At 38.4% G+C, this 15,769-nt stretch overlaps 1 protein-coding gene across 3 annotated transcripts; it reads right to left on the bottom strand.

The window, feature by feature from the left end:
• Window positions 1-108: 108 nt before the first annotated feature.
• Window positions 109-15,044, bottom strand: txlng (taxilin gamma). Of its 3 annotated transcripts, XM_081358013.1 has the most exons (10): window positions 14,941-15,044; window positions 14,766-14,830; window positions 13,425-13,668; window positions 13,176-13,267; window positions 12,256-12,426; window positions 8,191-8,385; window positions 6,693-6,812; window positions 5,403-5,570; window positions 4,808-4,903; window positions 109-2,982 (listed from the first exon to the last, which is right to left on the bottom strand). In XM_081358013.1, the coding sequence occupies exons 1-10, from the start codon at window positions 14,945-14,947 to the stop codon at window positions 2,686-2,688; spliced, it is 1,455 nt and encodes a 484-aa protein (XP_081214139.1). In that variant the 5' UTR covers window positions 14,948-15,044; the 3' UTR covers window positions 109-2,685. The 3 variants fall into 3 exon arrangements, with proteins under 3 accessions (XP_081214139.1, XP_081214140.1, XP_081214141.1); XM_081358014.1 differs by lacking the exons at window positions 14,766-14,830; window positions 14,941-15,044 and adding an exon at window positions 14,493-14,725; XM_081358015.1 differs by lacking the exons at window positions 14,766-14,830; window positions 14,941-15,044 and adding an exon at window positions 13,934-14,097.
• Window positions 15,045-15,769: the final 725 nt, after the last annotated feature.

The raw sequence follows: 15,769 nt of genomic DNA, 5'->3' as shown, positions 1-15,769 counted from the left end.
TAAAGCTACATATTTTATGTGAATGCTAATTTTTATAGTAATTAAATAGTTACATAGTACTGTGTCTGGGCACGTGAAGATGAGGTGAAACAAGATATGACGAAGGAAGATTCTACAAAATTGTTTTATTGAAAAGCAAGACAGAACTACAAGAGCGTTGTACAATCTCAGAGGGGTCACGGGCTGAGCTGGGGGAGAAAGAAAAGCTCTCTTGAGCTTCTTTCACAGTATGTCTTTACCTGAAGAGGTAGATTTATTGCATAACCTGAGAATCTGCAGTGCCAAAAAAAAAGGCAGTAGCGATACAAATGACTACCAACAACTCCATAAATTTAGAATGAGAATGACCCCAAATACAGATGTACGTCTCAAAATAATAGCTCACAGACTTCTGCAGATGAGAAAATTACTGAGGTGAAACTTACATCAAGGAAATCCACACAAATCAAGTGCTGTTCTTATAATAAAAATCAACATTCTTATCCAAAATTCGAGATTAGATAATGAAAAAAAAATACAGGATTTTTATATAGAGAACAAAAACAGAAGTGATGGAAGCTGGTGAAGATCTACATTTCCATTGTTGAGTTTTACAGTTTGGCAAGTTAAACACATTCAGACCTGTCAGCCAACTTTTTCAGAAACATCTTGCCCTTCTAAACTTATGTGACTTTGCAATCATCCATTAGGTTACAAAACACACCATATATGTGGTTAGTTCAACTAAAAGTAGATTATCATGTTCAATGAACACTGAATGAAAATGCTGTATGAGTTTTGTTGGATTCAGTGTTGAGGAATGTACTGGCCAGTGTGAGGTTCAGATCGGAACATGAACAGAAGCAGATGTTATAATGGACCTGAAGAGGCAAATGTTTCTAGACCCTGTGTCCTCAACGGGATAATGACCAGTGCTGGGTTTCCCAAAAGCATCGTAAGCATATGTAGATCGCAGAACTGCCGCCACAAATCAATTTAGCTCAAGTTTTTTTTTGAGAAACGCAACCGAGATCTTAAAGGGCTGTGAGGCTGTTTGTTTAGACAGGAAATTGGCAACTTCTACATTCATAAGTTCAGTTCTCGACATATAGTTTCACATTAGCAATATTGAGAATGTTTGCAGCTCTTCAGAACACTTTAGCATTGAATGTAAAGAATTGAATAACAGACATTTTATAGTTGTTCATTAGAAAGTCCAAAAAAGAGAATCACATTCAGAATATTCAGTATCAAATGTGTCAAGGCCCCTTTTAAAATGAGAAAGTTTTGCGTTAAGTTATACTAAAAAAATAAAATAATAATAATAATCACTCACCCTCATGTTGTTCCAAACCTTTGACATAAAAGGTTTTTATTTTTTTATTTTTTTTCTGTCCATACAATGAAAGTCAATCATTAACTTTCATTATATAGACAAAAACAGTTGAAAATATTTGGAAAAAAAATTGTCATACAGGTTTAGACAGACATGAGGGCAAATAAATTATGATATTTGGATGAAATACCCTTTTAACAAAAATAAAAAATCTAATTAAAACAAAAGCTATTATTAGGACTAATCAACAGCAAAATCAGGATAATAAAACCAAACACAGGAAGGAGATTATCACCTAATCTTGCTCTTTCAGCAAACAATATGCCATTATTCAAAAAAATCTTAAGTATTAAGAAGAGATTTTTTCAAAGAAAGAAATTTAAAAAAATCAACCAATTAATAAAAACAAAAAAACATCCAACTGGCTTGAAGTGGCTTGGAAACCCTGATTCAATAAAACTACCCTGTTTCTTAAATAAATGGTTTTGCAAAGTGAATTTTAATGTAATATAAATGCACGTGGCATTTTACATTTTCTGTTGGTAATGCGTTTCTCTTCATCTGTCATACAACAAAAAAGTCCCTACCATAGAAATTTCAGTGAGACTGTTTGACCCTAGTATTTCACATAATTGTTGGAGATGTAGCAGCCTTTTTCAAAGCCAAACTAGCCCTTAATCAGACTCTCATATGAAAACCAGTCACAGGCGGTGAGAAGTCTTGACCCCTCTCTTATTTATAAGACATGTATCTTCCTTTAAAAGTCTGTTTCATGTCCATTTTAGTCAAAGCAATAGAAGCGTGACTTGTTATGAATAAGTATTGGCTCTGACTCAAAGTGCCAATGAGAAGGTAAGTGTGTTAATGTATCTCACCTCTATTATTAATGCCCTGTTTCTCCAGTCTCAAGGTTATCTGGTCATCTAGAGCTGGACTGGCTAGTTGACTATGTACGGTTATTATAGCAATATTAAACATTATATGCATCCAAAATGATTTATTCAGATTCTAGAGGTCAGAGCGAAGAGCTACATTTTATTAAAGAGAAACGAAAGATGTGCAACCACAGCACAGCTGAACAGGAAAGGGCTGGAAACAGATTGGGGGGAGGCGAGGGTGGAGAAAAAAGGAAAAAAATATACGAAACAAAGCTGCATGGTGGCCGCCTTGGACCACATGACCATTTCCTACGAAAATACAATGTGATAAAAAACAGGGAGTAAAAAGTGCTCGATTACCAACGTATAGAGCAGTCAGCGTCTTCACTAATGTCCTGCTTTTTTCTCACAAATTTTATGATAATAATTGTTAGACAAAAATATATACCTCCACAAAGAAAAAAGAAAAGAAAGGGCACCAGAAGGCCAGGCTCAGTCGTCAATGAGTTGTCTGGATGAGGTGGTGCCTGATTCCTCAGGCTGAAGCCCAAGTTTCTCTGTTTCAGGCACCAAACCCTCCATCTCTCCCTCCACCTCTGGGTTGGAGAGCACTTGTGGCTGGGGGTCAGGAGGCCCTGTACCTTCTTCCTCAGGATCTTTCGCTGGGACCTGAAGGGCCAGGAGTTTCTGGTTCAGGTCGTTGCGTTCTCTCTGCAGGGCCCTGCAAAGCTTCTCCAGACGATCCAGTTTGCCTTGGAGGGCCTTGTAATTCTTGTCCCGCACCGTTTTCTACGAGACAAATGAAAGTAGCAATTTCAGCAATCAGCAAGGGCACATTAAATTGATCAAAAGGGACCGTAAACATTTATAATGTTGCAAAATATCAGATCAATTAATCACAAATATACGCTGCTCTTTTGAATTCTTTCTATTCCAACAAAAAAAAATCATGGTTTCCACAAACATTAATCAGCAGGTTTCAACAGATAAAAATAAGAAATGTTTCTTGATCAGCAAATCAGCAAATTAGAATGATTTCTGAAGGAGCATGTGACACTGAGTCTGTAATTAAAATTGCTTGTAGATTTACAGTACAGTACATAAAAGGGAAGAAACATTCACATTTTGTTCTACAACTTTGTTGCAAGCAGGGCGGGGCCAAGAGCAGTGGGAATGGAGCGAGGTCGGTGGCGCGAGTGCTAATGAGCGTCACCTGTGCACCACACCGGTCTCAAGTCCCATGGAGGAGCTCCGGAAGGATAAAAGGAGGAGTGATGACAGTGAAGGAGGAGAGAGGACCAGGCCTGGACTTTATGTTGGTGCTTTATTTTAGTTAATGCTGCAGTGGTCCATGAGGAGCTGCTGCTGCTGCTGCACTTCTTTCGTTTTGTTCTCTATGTTTATTTTTAGGGCTGTCAACTTTAGTCGTTTAGTCGACTAATCGGTCAATGACATCTTGGTCGACTGACATTCTCATTGGTCGACCAGTTGCATAATTTTTTTTAAATTTTTTTTTTCACCAATAAAGAAATTTTCATTGATTTACTCCTTGATATTTATTCCTTTATAAGCAGTTATATATTACTGTATTCTAAATATAATTAGCCTATGTTTTATCCCCAAATTTAAATGCTTTAATTTAGGCTATTTTGTAACAGCGCCACAGTTTAGCGCACCACGTAGAACACTCGGGAACTGCACCTGTGGCTGGCTGCACTGCTGCTTCGCGCTCAGTAAGGAATATAGGTAGAACGCTGCTTGTTTTGGCTTTAGTCGACAAAATGTCCAAGAAATCGAAATCTTTTGTCTGGCTGCATTTTACAAAAAAAGACGACAAGACTGTGGAGCGCAAGCTATGCGGCCTAAAGCTAACTTAAAAGCGGTAAGCGAGATATACATATGTCAGACAGCTTGCTATGTCTAATGTCTAAAAGTTTATATATTTTATTGGTTATGTAATGTAACAAAACGAAAATAAACCTATAGGCCTTCCTACTATACAGCCTATTATTATTAGGATTGTTTTTAGGCTATTTGGGTTTTTTGTGTTTGTTTTAAAACGCCTAGATTGGCTGGACAAAAGTTAACCCATAGCTTTGAAAGTAAAGAAGAATATACAGCCTGTATAAACGAGAGCTTTTGTTAGGATTTTTCATTATTTGGCAGTTTTAGCAGTTATATTTTTTGTAGCGTGTGGTGTGGTCAGGTGCGCGATTGTGATTGTCACTATAGACCTGGGACAGAGCTCCTCACTTTGCAGTTAAAAAAAAAAATCACTTAATTTTCAAAGAAATGTATTATTATAGTTTTATGTATTATTGATGTTTTTTCGTTGTTGTTTTATAAATGCTCTATGACAATTGTTTAATAAATGTTCAATCAAAATGCAAAACATTGCGTCTTTTTTTTTCTTTTCTTTTTTAGTCGACTGATCGTTGCGCAGGACAGGACTTTGGTCGACTAAGCATTTCTTTGGTTGACTACAGCCCTATTTATTTTATTATTAAAGTTATGTTTAACATTCGCCGGTTCCCGCCGCCTCCTTCCCTGAACACAAACCTTTAGTATATGCTGTGTGTTTAAAAAAACACAACAGCTCTATTATTCCTCTCACCTCTTCTGCCATCTGCAGTAGAGTCTGGTTGTTAGTCTCCCATTTGGTCCTCCATAGCGTGGTCTCCTTCTCAAGCTTCTTGATCTTCTTTGTCATCTGATCAGTCACAGAAAATAATTTTATGCAAATCATGCCTTTCCATAAAGATAATTATAACATCATATTTTTCAAGCTTTTCTTTGATTGTCTTTTAAACAATAAGTACTAATCACTTCATTTCCGAAAGCTTTATGTTTGGAATAATGTGAAAATGTAGAAACAAATGAAATGTACCAGTTTTCACAAAATAAAGTAGCTCAACTGTTTTCAACACTGATAAGAAGAAATGTTTCTTGAGCAACAAATCATCATTATTAGAATGATTTCTAAAACATCATGTGACACTGAAGCATGGCATAAAAAAATGCAACAAATTCAGCTTTGCATCACAGGAATAAATTACATTTTTAAAATATATTAGAAATAGAAAAGTGTTATTTTAAATTGTAATATTATTTGACATATTACTGTTTTTACTGTATTTATCATCAAATAAATGCAGCCTTGGTGAAAACAAGAGACTTCTGCTGAGACTTCACAGTTCCTGCACACTCACTTTCTCCATCTCCTGTCGGAAGGTGGTGAAGACCTCGTTGCTTTTAGCGAGGGTGGTCTGAAACTCCTCAAACTTGTCCATGTACAGAGTGAGCTGTTGCTTTAACTGATGCTCCTGCTCCTTCATCAGCTCACATTTATGTCTCGACTCAGTCGCATCCTTCAGAAGCTGAACAGAGAATATAGATCAACCAATCAGCATTATGATGACAATTTTCCTGGAGTCAAGAGTGATTAGTAGGGTTGGGTATCACTTGAATTTCAACAATTCCGATTCAGTTTATCGATTCCAATTCTTATATACACCCAATTTCGATTGCAATAAAGTAAAGCATTTTTTTTTTTAATCTTAGAATTTATTCTAAGTCTTATACCATGCAATACCATGAACAAAAATCAACAGTCTAAAGAACACTTCCACAAGGAACTTTGGCCTACGGTTTAAAAATATCATAGCAAAAACAAATAGCCTAACTAATATAAATTTCAAGCATTATTAAAAGACAAGTAAACACTCAGTAACTAAAAAAGAACAAATAAACAAATGAGCAATCGCGCAAATAAATACAACTGAACAAACACTTAAAATAAACAGTGTTTTAAGATTTGCAGGTATTCAGGTACAGAAACTGTGTCCAAATGTAAAATAACACTGCATTTTATAAATGATATATACATTACAAATATAGTTACAAAAGTTATTCAGTCAAGAACAGCGAGTCAATATTGTCTTTGTCTTTTGTTGTTTGATTAACGTTGTTATAGAGACGGCAGCAGGAATTTGAGGCTGCTGTCACTTTAAGAGCTGCATGGATCCAATATACTGTTGCACATGCGTTTTCTTTATCAACCGTTAATGTTCACTCAAGACATAAACGACTGTTACGAGAATATTTTGACATATTTTTGAGTGTATTTGTCCATTCAAGTGCAAAAAAGAAAGAAAAGGAAGGAAGAAAACTCAGTTGAGTATTGCGCATTATACATATAATCGCAGCCTTTGCCAAATCGCGTGTGGTTTTATTGCGATTAATTGTGCAGCCCTAGTCACATGGTATTTATAGCTTAAATGATTAGCTCAAATAAACTTGGTTGCAGAAGTGAGCAAACATGCCAGATTTCATGTCTCATCCTTCTGGTGGTTTCACGTCAACCAAGCAACTGCCATTGTTATGAATGGGAATGCTAAAGCTTTAGCCACATATTATAGATCGCCTTGGTTTGAAGTACCAATCCTTCAGAATTAAGCCCAGCTCAAAAACAGGATTAGGATTATTACAAGGATACTCACAAACTCTCTTTCTCTCTGCTGTTTCTCCTCCACCTCTCGCATCAGTTCAGCCGTCCGCTGGAGTTTAGCATCCACCAGCTGCTGTTGCAGTTCCTTGTGTTTGAACACCTTGTCGATGTGCTGGGTAAAGACAAATGTCACATTCATATTATTCTTCAAAACATCTTCAAAAGATGTGCAAGGATTCCAGTGCCATCCATTTCTAGATATTTTAGCTATAGAAAAACAGTCCATTATGCTGCTAGATACTGCAAACTAGCATTTGTTGTCATACAACTAGGGGTTCAAATGCAATGCGCTGAAACTATTGTTTTTGTAGGGATTTTTAGGGGTTCAAGTGCGAAATGCTGTAGCCAATGAGATCGGACAATAGGTGGCGCTATAATTGTTAAAAAGATTTAAAAAAACATAAATTCCATCTATAATGTAGGTGGTTACAGGCTTGCTAAATAAAACGTTATACTTTTTTTTTTTTTTTTTGCATGTGCTTAAAACACTTGAACCCTGTTAATTGTTGCTTGCATCTATATTTTTAATTCATTGTAATCATAAACACACTGATTCGTAGTGCAAATCATTAATTATCAGTAATAAAACTCTGGAGGGCGCATGCTGATGGTCAACTGATGTGAATTTTGAAAAATCTGCTCAGCTGTTATTCAAAGCCTGAAACGCCATGACCAATTTTAAAGTATTATCTTTATTTGTGATAAACTCACATGTTTCTGAATCCACATTAAAGCCTGATAAAGTGATAATTTGCACTACCTGTTAAAAGTTTGGAATAATCAATATTTCTTAAAGCTGCTGTGCAATATTGTGATAAATATATTATTAGAACTTAAAAAAACTTTGTTTTATTTTAATACACTTTAAAATTACATTTATTCCTGTGACAGCAAAGCTGAATATTCATCATCATTACTCCAGTCTTCAGTGCCACATGATCCTTCAGAAATCATTCTGATACGCTGATTTTCTGCTCTATTAATAATGTTCTTATTATAAATGTTGAAAACAATATTTGACAATATTAATGTTTTTACAGTATTTTTGATCAAATAAATGCTGCCTTGTGAGCATAAGACACTTCTTTCAAAAACATTAAATCACCGGCAATGTACGATAGATGTGATTATGTGTTTATTCAGTAAACACCAGCTGCATCATAATGATTTCATTTGAGGTTGCACATTTGGTATGCGCTCAACATGCAAAACATCTGAGGACACTGCATGTCTGAGGAACACTTTTAGAATTAAGCAAATATAATGTAAAACCATGAAATGAAACAGCAGCAAATATTCTTGGCTATCACGTCCACCAACCCAACCAGCCATGACTACTGAAATGTCATATCTCAGAAGCAATATGAATGAATAAAACACCTCAACATTTACAGAGTACAGAACAAATGAAACCTCTGCACTTCATAATTCTCTGAGGACTTAACCAGAGCATAACAGCCATTTTACATATTTGACAGATATTGCCTCACCTCCTCTCGGAGCTCGTACTGCTCAATGAGCTTCTTGAGTTTCTCAGCCAGCTCCATGTTCTCCTGCCGCAGTTTGCTGTTATGCAAGTTGTGCTGCTCCATCTGGGCCTCAATCTCATTGAGCGTCATCTGGAAGTGCAACGTCGCCTCCTTCCGCCGCTCCTCGTACTCCCTGAACCGCTGAGCGTTCTCCTCCTGTTATCACAATGGTTATCTGGTTAAACTTAAGCCTGGGACACACCAATATATCAGTTATATTGATAACTTCCTTCATTTTAAGCAGCTCATGTTGTTATGAAAATAATAGCATTTTGGAATGCTCAGATAGGTTAACATAACAGTAGATCAGCCTTCTGTCTGTGCTGTCTTGACTTTCTTGCTCTCTTTCGCAAGAAGGCCAGAATAATAGCAAATATAATGTATTAAAGGCCCCCTGAAATCAAAATTATGATTTTTTTAGCTTGTAGTATGAGTATGTTTGCCTTAAGGTTATGAATCAGCTGGTGTGTTCCAATTTTTTTTTTTACAAAATTCACATTTAGGAGATATAAGCATTCAAAACTTACAGTCTCTCGCTTCCGCTAAAATGGATCACGTATTTTTGACATCATTGCGGACTTCAGTTTCTCATCACATCATCTGTCCAATCAAATGCTCTCTAGAATCTAAAGCGTCCAGCCCCCTTATGCTATAAATACCACCTGGCCAAAGCGATCTTTGACTAGTAGTGGGAAGTTCGGATCATTTTACTGACTCTGATCTTTGAATCTCGTTCATCAAAATGAACTAATCATTTTTGGAGTCATTTCATTCATTTCAGCAGAATGTATTTAAAATGTTACATGCTAATAGCCAAATTCCTCAAACACATCAAATGTTGATCACATTTAGAACTAGATGTACCGCATCGCGGTACAAAATATGACCGCCGCTCAGGCCTGCACTGGCTTTCCACAAAAATAAATGACGTGGAGTAATTTGGCTGTATTGCGTGTTTATGTATATACCTAAAAAAAGTAGTAGTATGTGCATGTCTGTCTGTGTGTGCGTGTGTGTGTGTGTGTGTGCGTGTGTGTGTGTGCGTGTGTGTGTGTGCGTGTGTATGTGTGTGTGTTTGTGTATGTGTGTGTGTGTGTCTGTGTGTGTGTGTGTGTGTGTGTGTGTGTGTGTGTGTGTGTGTCTGTGTGTGTGTGTGTGTGTGTGTGTGTGTGTGTGTGTGTGTGTGTCTGTGCGTGTATGTATGTGTGCGTACATGTGTGCGCGTGTGTGTGTGTCTGTGCATGTGGATTTGTATGTGTGTGTATGGGTGTGTGTCTGTGCGTGTGGATGTCAGTGTGTGTGCATGCTTGCGTTTGTTTGTATTCCTGCATGTGTGTGTGTGTGACAGTATCATCCTAAACCAGCAACCCTTCGCTCAAAAGCACCATCTACAGGCCGATGAGTGTACAGTCACTAAATGTGCACATAAATGAATTTATTTTATACCCCCCCCATGGATGAAATTCTACGAAACTTAGCAGAGGATACCCCCAGAGGATGTCAAGTTAATCATACACATGAAATATGGTGCAGTTCTGAACATCTCCACTGAAGATAGGGGCGATTAAAGCAGAATAATATTGCATTTTCATTTTTTATGGGAGGGGCGCAAATCACAAATGAGTGATTATGGGCTAGGTTGATGTGGGCCCTTAAGAGCAACATACCATAAAAATTTCTTCATCCTCGGTGCCACGGTTCAGGTAGTTATTTAGGAAAAACTGCATTTTTTTGGGTTTGGGGGGGCCCAGCGCGGGGAGGGGAGTGGCCCCCGGGGACCAAACGAAATTTTTCCGTAGAAGTCTAGTGGGGCTACATGCCCACCAAATTTCATGTTCCCCGGTGTTTCGGTGTCCCTGGTATCGTTGACGAAAAATTTACGGGGGCCCCAGCGCGGGGAGTGGCCCCCGGGGACCAAACGAAATTTTTCCGTAAAAGTCTAGTAGACCAACATACCATAAAAATTTCTTCATCCTCGGTGCCACGGTTCAGGTAGTTATTTAGGAAAAACTGCATTTTTTTAGGTTTGGGGGTGCCCAGCGCGGGGGGGGAGTGGCCCCCGGGGACCAAACGAAATTTTTCCGTAGAAGTGTAGTGGGGCTACATGCCCACCAAATTTCATGTTCCCCGGTGCTTCGGTGTCCCTGGTATCGTTGACGAAAAATTTACGGGGGCCCCAGCGCGGGGGGGGGAAGTGGCCCCCGGGGACCAAACGAAATTTTTCCGTAAAAGTCTAGTAGACCAACATACCATAAAAATTTCTTCATCCTCGGTGCCACGGTTCAGGTAGTTACTTAGGAAAAACTGCATTTTTTTGGTTTTGGGGGGGCCCAGCGCGGGGGGGGAGTGGCCCCCGGGGACCAAACGAAATTTTTCCGTAGAAGTCTAGTGGGGCTACATGCCCACCAAATTTCATGTTCCCCGGTGCTTCGGTGTCCCTGGTATCGTTGACGAAAAATTTACGGCGGCCCCAGCGCGGGGGGGGGAGTGGCCCCCGGGGACCAAACGAAATTTTTCCGTAAAAGTCTAGTAGACCAACATACCATAAAAGTTTCTTCATCCTCGGTGCCACGGTTCAGGTAGTTATTTAGGAAAAACTGCATTTTTTGGGGTTTGGGGGGGCCCAGCGCGGGGGGGGGAGTGGCCCCCAGGGACCAAACGAAATTTTTCCGTAGAAGTCAAGTGGGGCTACATGCCCACCAAATTTCATGTTCCCCGGTGTTTCAGTGTCCATGGTATCGTTGACGAAAAATTTACGGGGGCCCCAGCGCAGGGGGGGGGAAGTGGCCCCCGGGGACCAAACGAAATTTTTCCGTAAAAGTCTAGTAGACCAACATACCATAAAAATTTCTTCATCCTCGGTGCCACAGTTCAGGTAGTTATTTAGGAAAAACTGAATTTTTTTGGGTTTGGGGGGGCCCAGCGCAGGGGGGGGGGGAGTGGCCCCCGGGGACCAAACGAAATTTTTCCTTAGAAGTCTAGTGGGGCTACATGCCCACCAAATTTCATGTTCCCCGGTGCTTCGGTGTCCCTGGTATCGTTGAACGAATGAACGAATCGTTCATGACCGACCCATCACTATCTTTGACACGTCACGGAGCAATACAGGTTGGAGATCTGTGTTCAGTTGCTCAAACGCTCAAGTTTTATTCCATTTTCCAACAGTATGTTGCTTAAAGTCCGCGTGAAACGGAAGTTGCAAACAACTTTTCTCCAGTGTTGTGACGTATTTCCCAGTGAAACGGAATATTGAACAGAGGGCAGGGTTTTACTCTAGCGCTCCTCCTCTCCATCTCTCACTCATAGCAGACTAACGGTTTGAGGGGAGTGGTTAAACGTTTCCCAAACCAAGCCGTCAAACCTACCTCATCAGCCATTCCAGACCGGAAGTAACTTTTCAGACTTTGATTAAAGATTAAAGACAAACAAATTTTTTCTGTGTATTAACTTGCACGGATTAATTTTTTACCACAAGACTAGTAATATGCGCTAACAAAGTAAATAGGGTCAATTTTGATTTCAGTTGGACTTTAAGAATTAAATGGATAGAATTCATTCACACCTCTACTATTAAATCCAACGTATCATCAGCACTTGGATTCGCTTCCATGGTGCTGTCAAGTACGAATTGCAGTCTGTGAGGTAAACTAAACGCTATCGGCTATTTGAAAAGGGGGAGGAGCCGTTCAATATGTCCCGCCTTAGCCTTCAGTTTCAGTGGAAATTACATCAATGCATCATACAAAATTGCGCGTTCCAAGGCACTTCAGTGGGCCTTTAATTCTCGTGCACTGACTCGTTCGCTAAACTGAATATCCAATCATAGTTCCCACTCTCACCAATGGCCCCAACGCAGACTCAACATGCTGAATCGGGCAAACTGAGCGACTGGGCGACTTGAGCCCGACGAGAGTGGACGTGTGGAACACACTGCAAAAATAGCCCGACAGACGCTCGCTGACCGTCGGCTTGGTGTGTCCCGGCCTTAAGGCCAACATGAATCTTTAAATCAAATGTGGGCTCTACCTTCAGGGTCTTGTTATGGCGCTGAAGCTCCCTGCAAAGACTCTCCAGTTTGCTGCGTGCCAGGACAGCCTTGCTGTGCTCACTCTGCAGGTGGATCTTCTCCTTCAGCACCTGGTTCTGCTTCTTCTGCAACACCTTCACCTGTTTTTGCATGCTGCGACTCTCCTCCAGCTGTCCCAGGAAGACACATTAGTATTTAGCCATGCACAGAAATTTCAGCAACCCAAAATATTCAGCCGAAATGAATTGACTGTTTCAACGTCTATTTCATGCACACACAATGAGGATTCTACGTCTAGCCTATTTAACGCACACAATGAGGAAAAGCTAAAGTAGCAAAACTAGAAAAAACTAGTTTTTAATTTATCACCAGGGAACACGATATCCTGAACACTATACCAAATTCAATTAAAAGATTCCTCTAGCTCAAACAGTAAAGCATGGTGCTAGCAATGCCAAGGCCATGGGTTCAATTCCCAAGGTGCGTGGACTGATAAAGAAAATGTATACCTTAAATGTAAGTCACTTTGGATAAAATCATCTGCCAAATCCATAAATGTAAATGTAATTACACAATTAAGCAAATTTAATTACCAAAACCTTATTTTCAGTTTTCAGCTAAATTAAAACGTACATTTTGTTTCACAAAAAAATGCATTTCTGCACATCATATAACTATTTCATACTACACGAATTCTATAATACTTGGAGCAGCTATTTTCTTTTGACTTTTGTTGTATGAAGGAAAAAAGAGCAGCTCCTTTTGAATATCTCCTTTTGTCCTCAATGAAGGAAGAAAATAAATCATATGTGTTTGGATTGCAAATTTAGTTTTCTGAGTGAACCCTTTCTGTAAAGACATTAATTATGAAATATGTCTATTGTTGTGCAATATCATTTCTCTAACCCCAAATACATACCAGGTCTGCATATTTCTTACAAAGGGCAGCAAGTTTCTCTTCTGGGGTGGCTAAAGTATGAAGCGCCTGCATCAGCAACAAAACCTCTTTGCCTATGACAACAAGGGAAGAATAATGCATAGAATAACCTGTAAAAACGAGTCATCCTATCGCAACTTTTTAAAAAAAATCTACGGCTTAAAGTCATTTGGGGCCCTGTTTATTTATTGCATTAAACCTGAAACATTCCTTTAATGGTGTTATACTAACCAAATGATTTTTGGTCCTTGGTTTTCTCAGCGTTAGGGTCCAACTCCCCATCGAGGGGGTCAGGGTTGCTATCTTCCCTTCCTGGCGTCTCCCCTCTTTCCTCCTCACTGCTCACCAGCCCCACAAAATCGTCCATGTTATCCTGGGATGGAGTCTCCACATCCAGAGGTGAACTGCTCCCTTCAACAAGTCCCCTGGCCTCTAAACCGCAGACCCCGATGATTTCGTCCATGACTTTAGTGCCCTGATGGTGTAAATGCAAAAAAACTTTTGAAATGAATTTAAGTTAACCAAGCTAACACTGACATTAACCCCTGACTCATTGCATTGATTTAAGTGACATATTGCGCATCCAATACAAAGACGCCTGTTCTAGTATATTGGCCAAGATTTTTATTGCAAACAGAGCCAAGTGCAAACAAACTCAGTATATACAGGAACAGATAGATGAACACGTGCTGCACAGACTGCACACAGAGAGCATCTCACATGTCTGAAAAGAAGCTCACCTCACAAGGTTTTGACTTTGAGCCACAGCCAGAAAGTTATATTATAACCAGAACAAGCAAAATTCGAGGGAACGGGTTAAGACATGAACAAATGAGACCAATGAGGCATTTATTCAAAGCACGTGCCAACTTATAATCTGTGCAACAGAAAATGCGTCAACACTGACGCTTACATTATACACCACAAATTTATGAATAATAAATTATTAAAATTCAAGCATGTATTCAAGCGTACGTAGCTTTCCTAACATATGCTAGCAGTTGTTTATTTAGAAAGATAATTAATTATAATGTTAAATTTTATGGCAAGCCCCTAAATGAGTGGCAAACGAGCCTCATATTCATCAATGTCCCTGGGTTGAGAGTTTAAAATGTCAATTTATTAGGGGTATCAAAGCTCAGATAAAAAATAACACCAAAAATAATGCTGTCGTGAAGTCAGTAAAGCTGTAAACCTCAGGCTAACTCGCTAACTCCACATTTACCCTGTTCAACACACATGCGCGTGCATTCAACACATTTATTATCTTATCACTGATTCAAAATAAAAATCCATAACGTCACTCTTATGTCAGCGCTAAAAGTAAACCACTTCGCTATTGTAAATCGCAATTGTTAGCCTTGATATTTTGATAGCGTAAGTTGAAAGTGCTTTTTTAAGTTGGCTTGTCTGCTGGTTAGCGGGCTAAAGCTACTTCCTTCGTAAATAACACACATTTATGGCGACAGGTTCCCTTCCTGTTCGTATAGCAAATCTTTCATAGCGTTAGACATGTTAATGATGTTATATCTGAAATAAATGCTCAACAGTGAGCAGGTTGAGGTACAGTACCTGTGTGTTTTCAGTGTTTAATTCGAGCCTGGCATCTGAGTGCGTCGCCATGTTGTGACGAAATACTGAGAAATGAAAATAAAGGCAACTCAGACTGGATGAACACACATAAAACTCAAGTCAAACATATTTATTATATATACACAAAAAGCTTAATTGAAAAAAAAAGTCTAACCAGTCATTATTTTTGCTATTATTTCATTTTGTGATTTTATTTTGACATGCTTTAAGTGCAGCGTATCGCACACCTGAACTCACACACGTTCACTTCTCATGTATATCCTATCATTATACATTCACATACAGTAAATGTAGATAGGCATCTTATTTTTAACCGTAGATTAAACTTTCAAAATTTAAGACAGACTGCATATTTTTTCTCATTCCCATGGAGCTCTGATGGATACAGTGCTCTAAAGAACAGAGAATTGTTCCAAACTGTTCAGACGAAACACTCATTATATATATATATATATATATATATATATATATATATATATATATATATATATATATATATATATATATATATATATATATATATATATATATATATAAACAACTTATTGCTATTTCCTGCATTTAGCTGAAATGTTTTCTAATATACATATAAATATGTGTTTTTCATAATATGAATGAAGATACCAAAAATGGGATTTGAATGGAAAATTATTATTTGTTAATATATTTAAAAAAATATATATATCTCAGTGTTTTCCCTATCAAAGTGAAATGTTCAGTTTTTATTTTACTAGAATGCTTAACATCTTGACTTGGCTCAACTTGGCAAGTTGAGCCATAGACCTTTTTTTTTTAAGTCGTATTTTATGGCCATATTTTTAGATAATTCATATCATTTCATAATAATAATAATTTCCTTCATTTCAGTTGTTATGAGAAACCCGTGTGCCAAATGGGGTTTTGTAAACACAGAGTAAACACATAGCACACAAACAGTTAATTTGTTAATTACAGTGATATTTCAATTTGAATATGATTTACCA

Source organism: Scardinius erythrophthalmus (assembly GCF_964197995.2).
Source record: "Scardinius erythrophthalmus genome assembly, chromosome: 25".
Lineage (NCBI taxonomy): Eukaryota > Metazoa > Chordata > Actinopteri > Cypriniformes > Leuciscidae > Scardinius > Scardinius erythrophthalmus.
Note: the sequence above shows the minus strand (reverse complement) of the source record. Positions and strands in the feature narration are given on the sequence as shown.

Bases quoted from the DNA above. Each gene is read 5' to 3' on its own strand.
- txlng (XM_081358013.1), bottom strand. The intron at 12,427-13,175 runs GTATGTATTTGG...TTCCTGGGACAG, and splicing joins GTAAGAAATATGCAGACCTG to CTGGAGGAGAGTCGCAGCAT. The intron at 5,571-6,692 runs GTGAGTATCCTT...TTCTCTGTTCAG, and splicing joins AGCAGAGAGAAAGAGAGTTT to CTTCTGAAGGATGCGACTGA.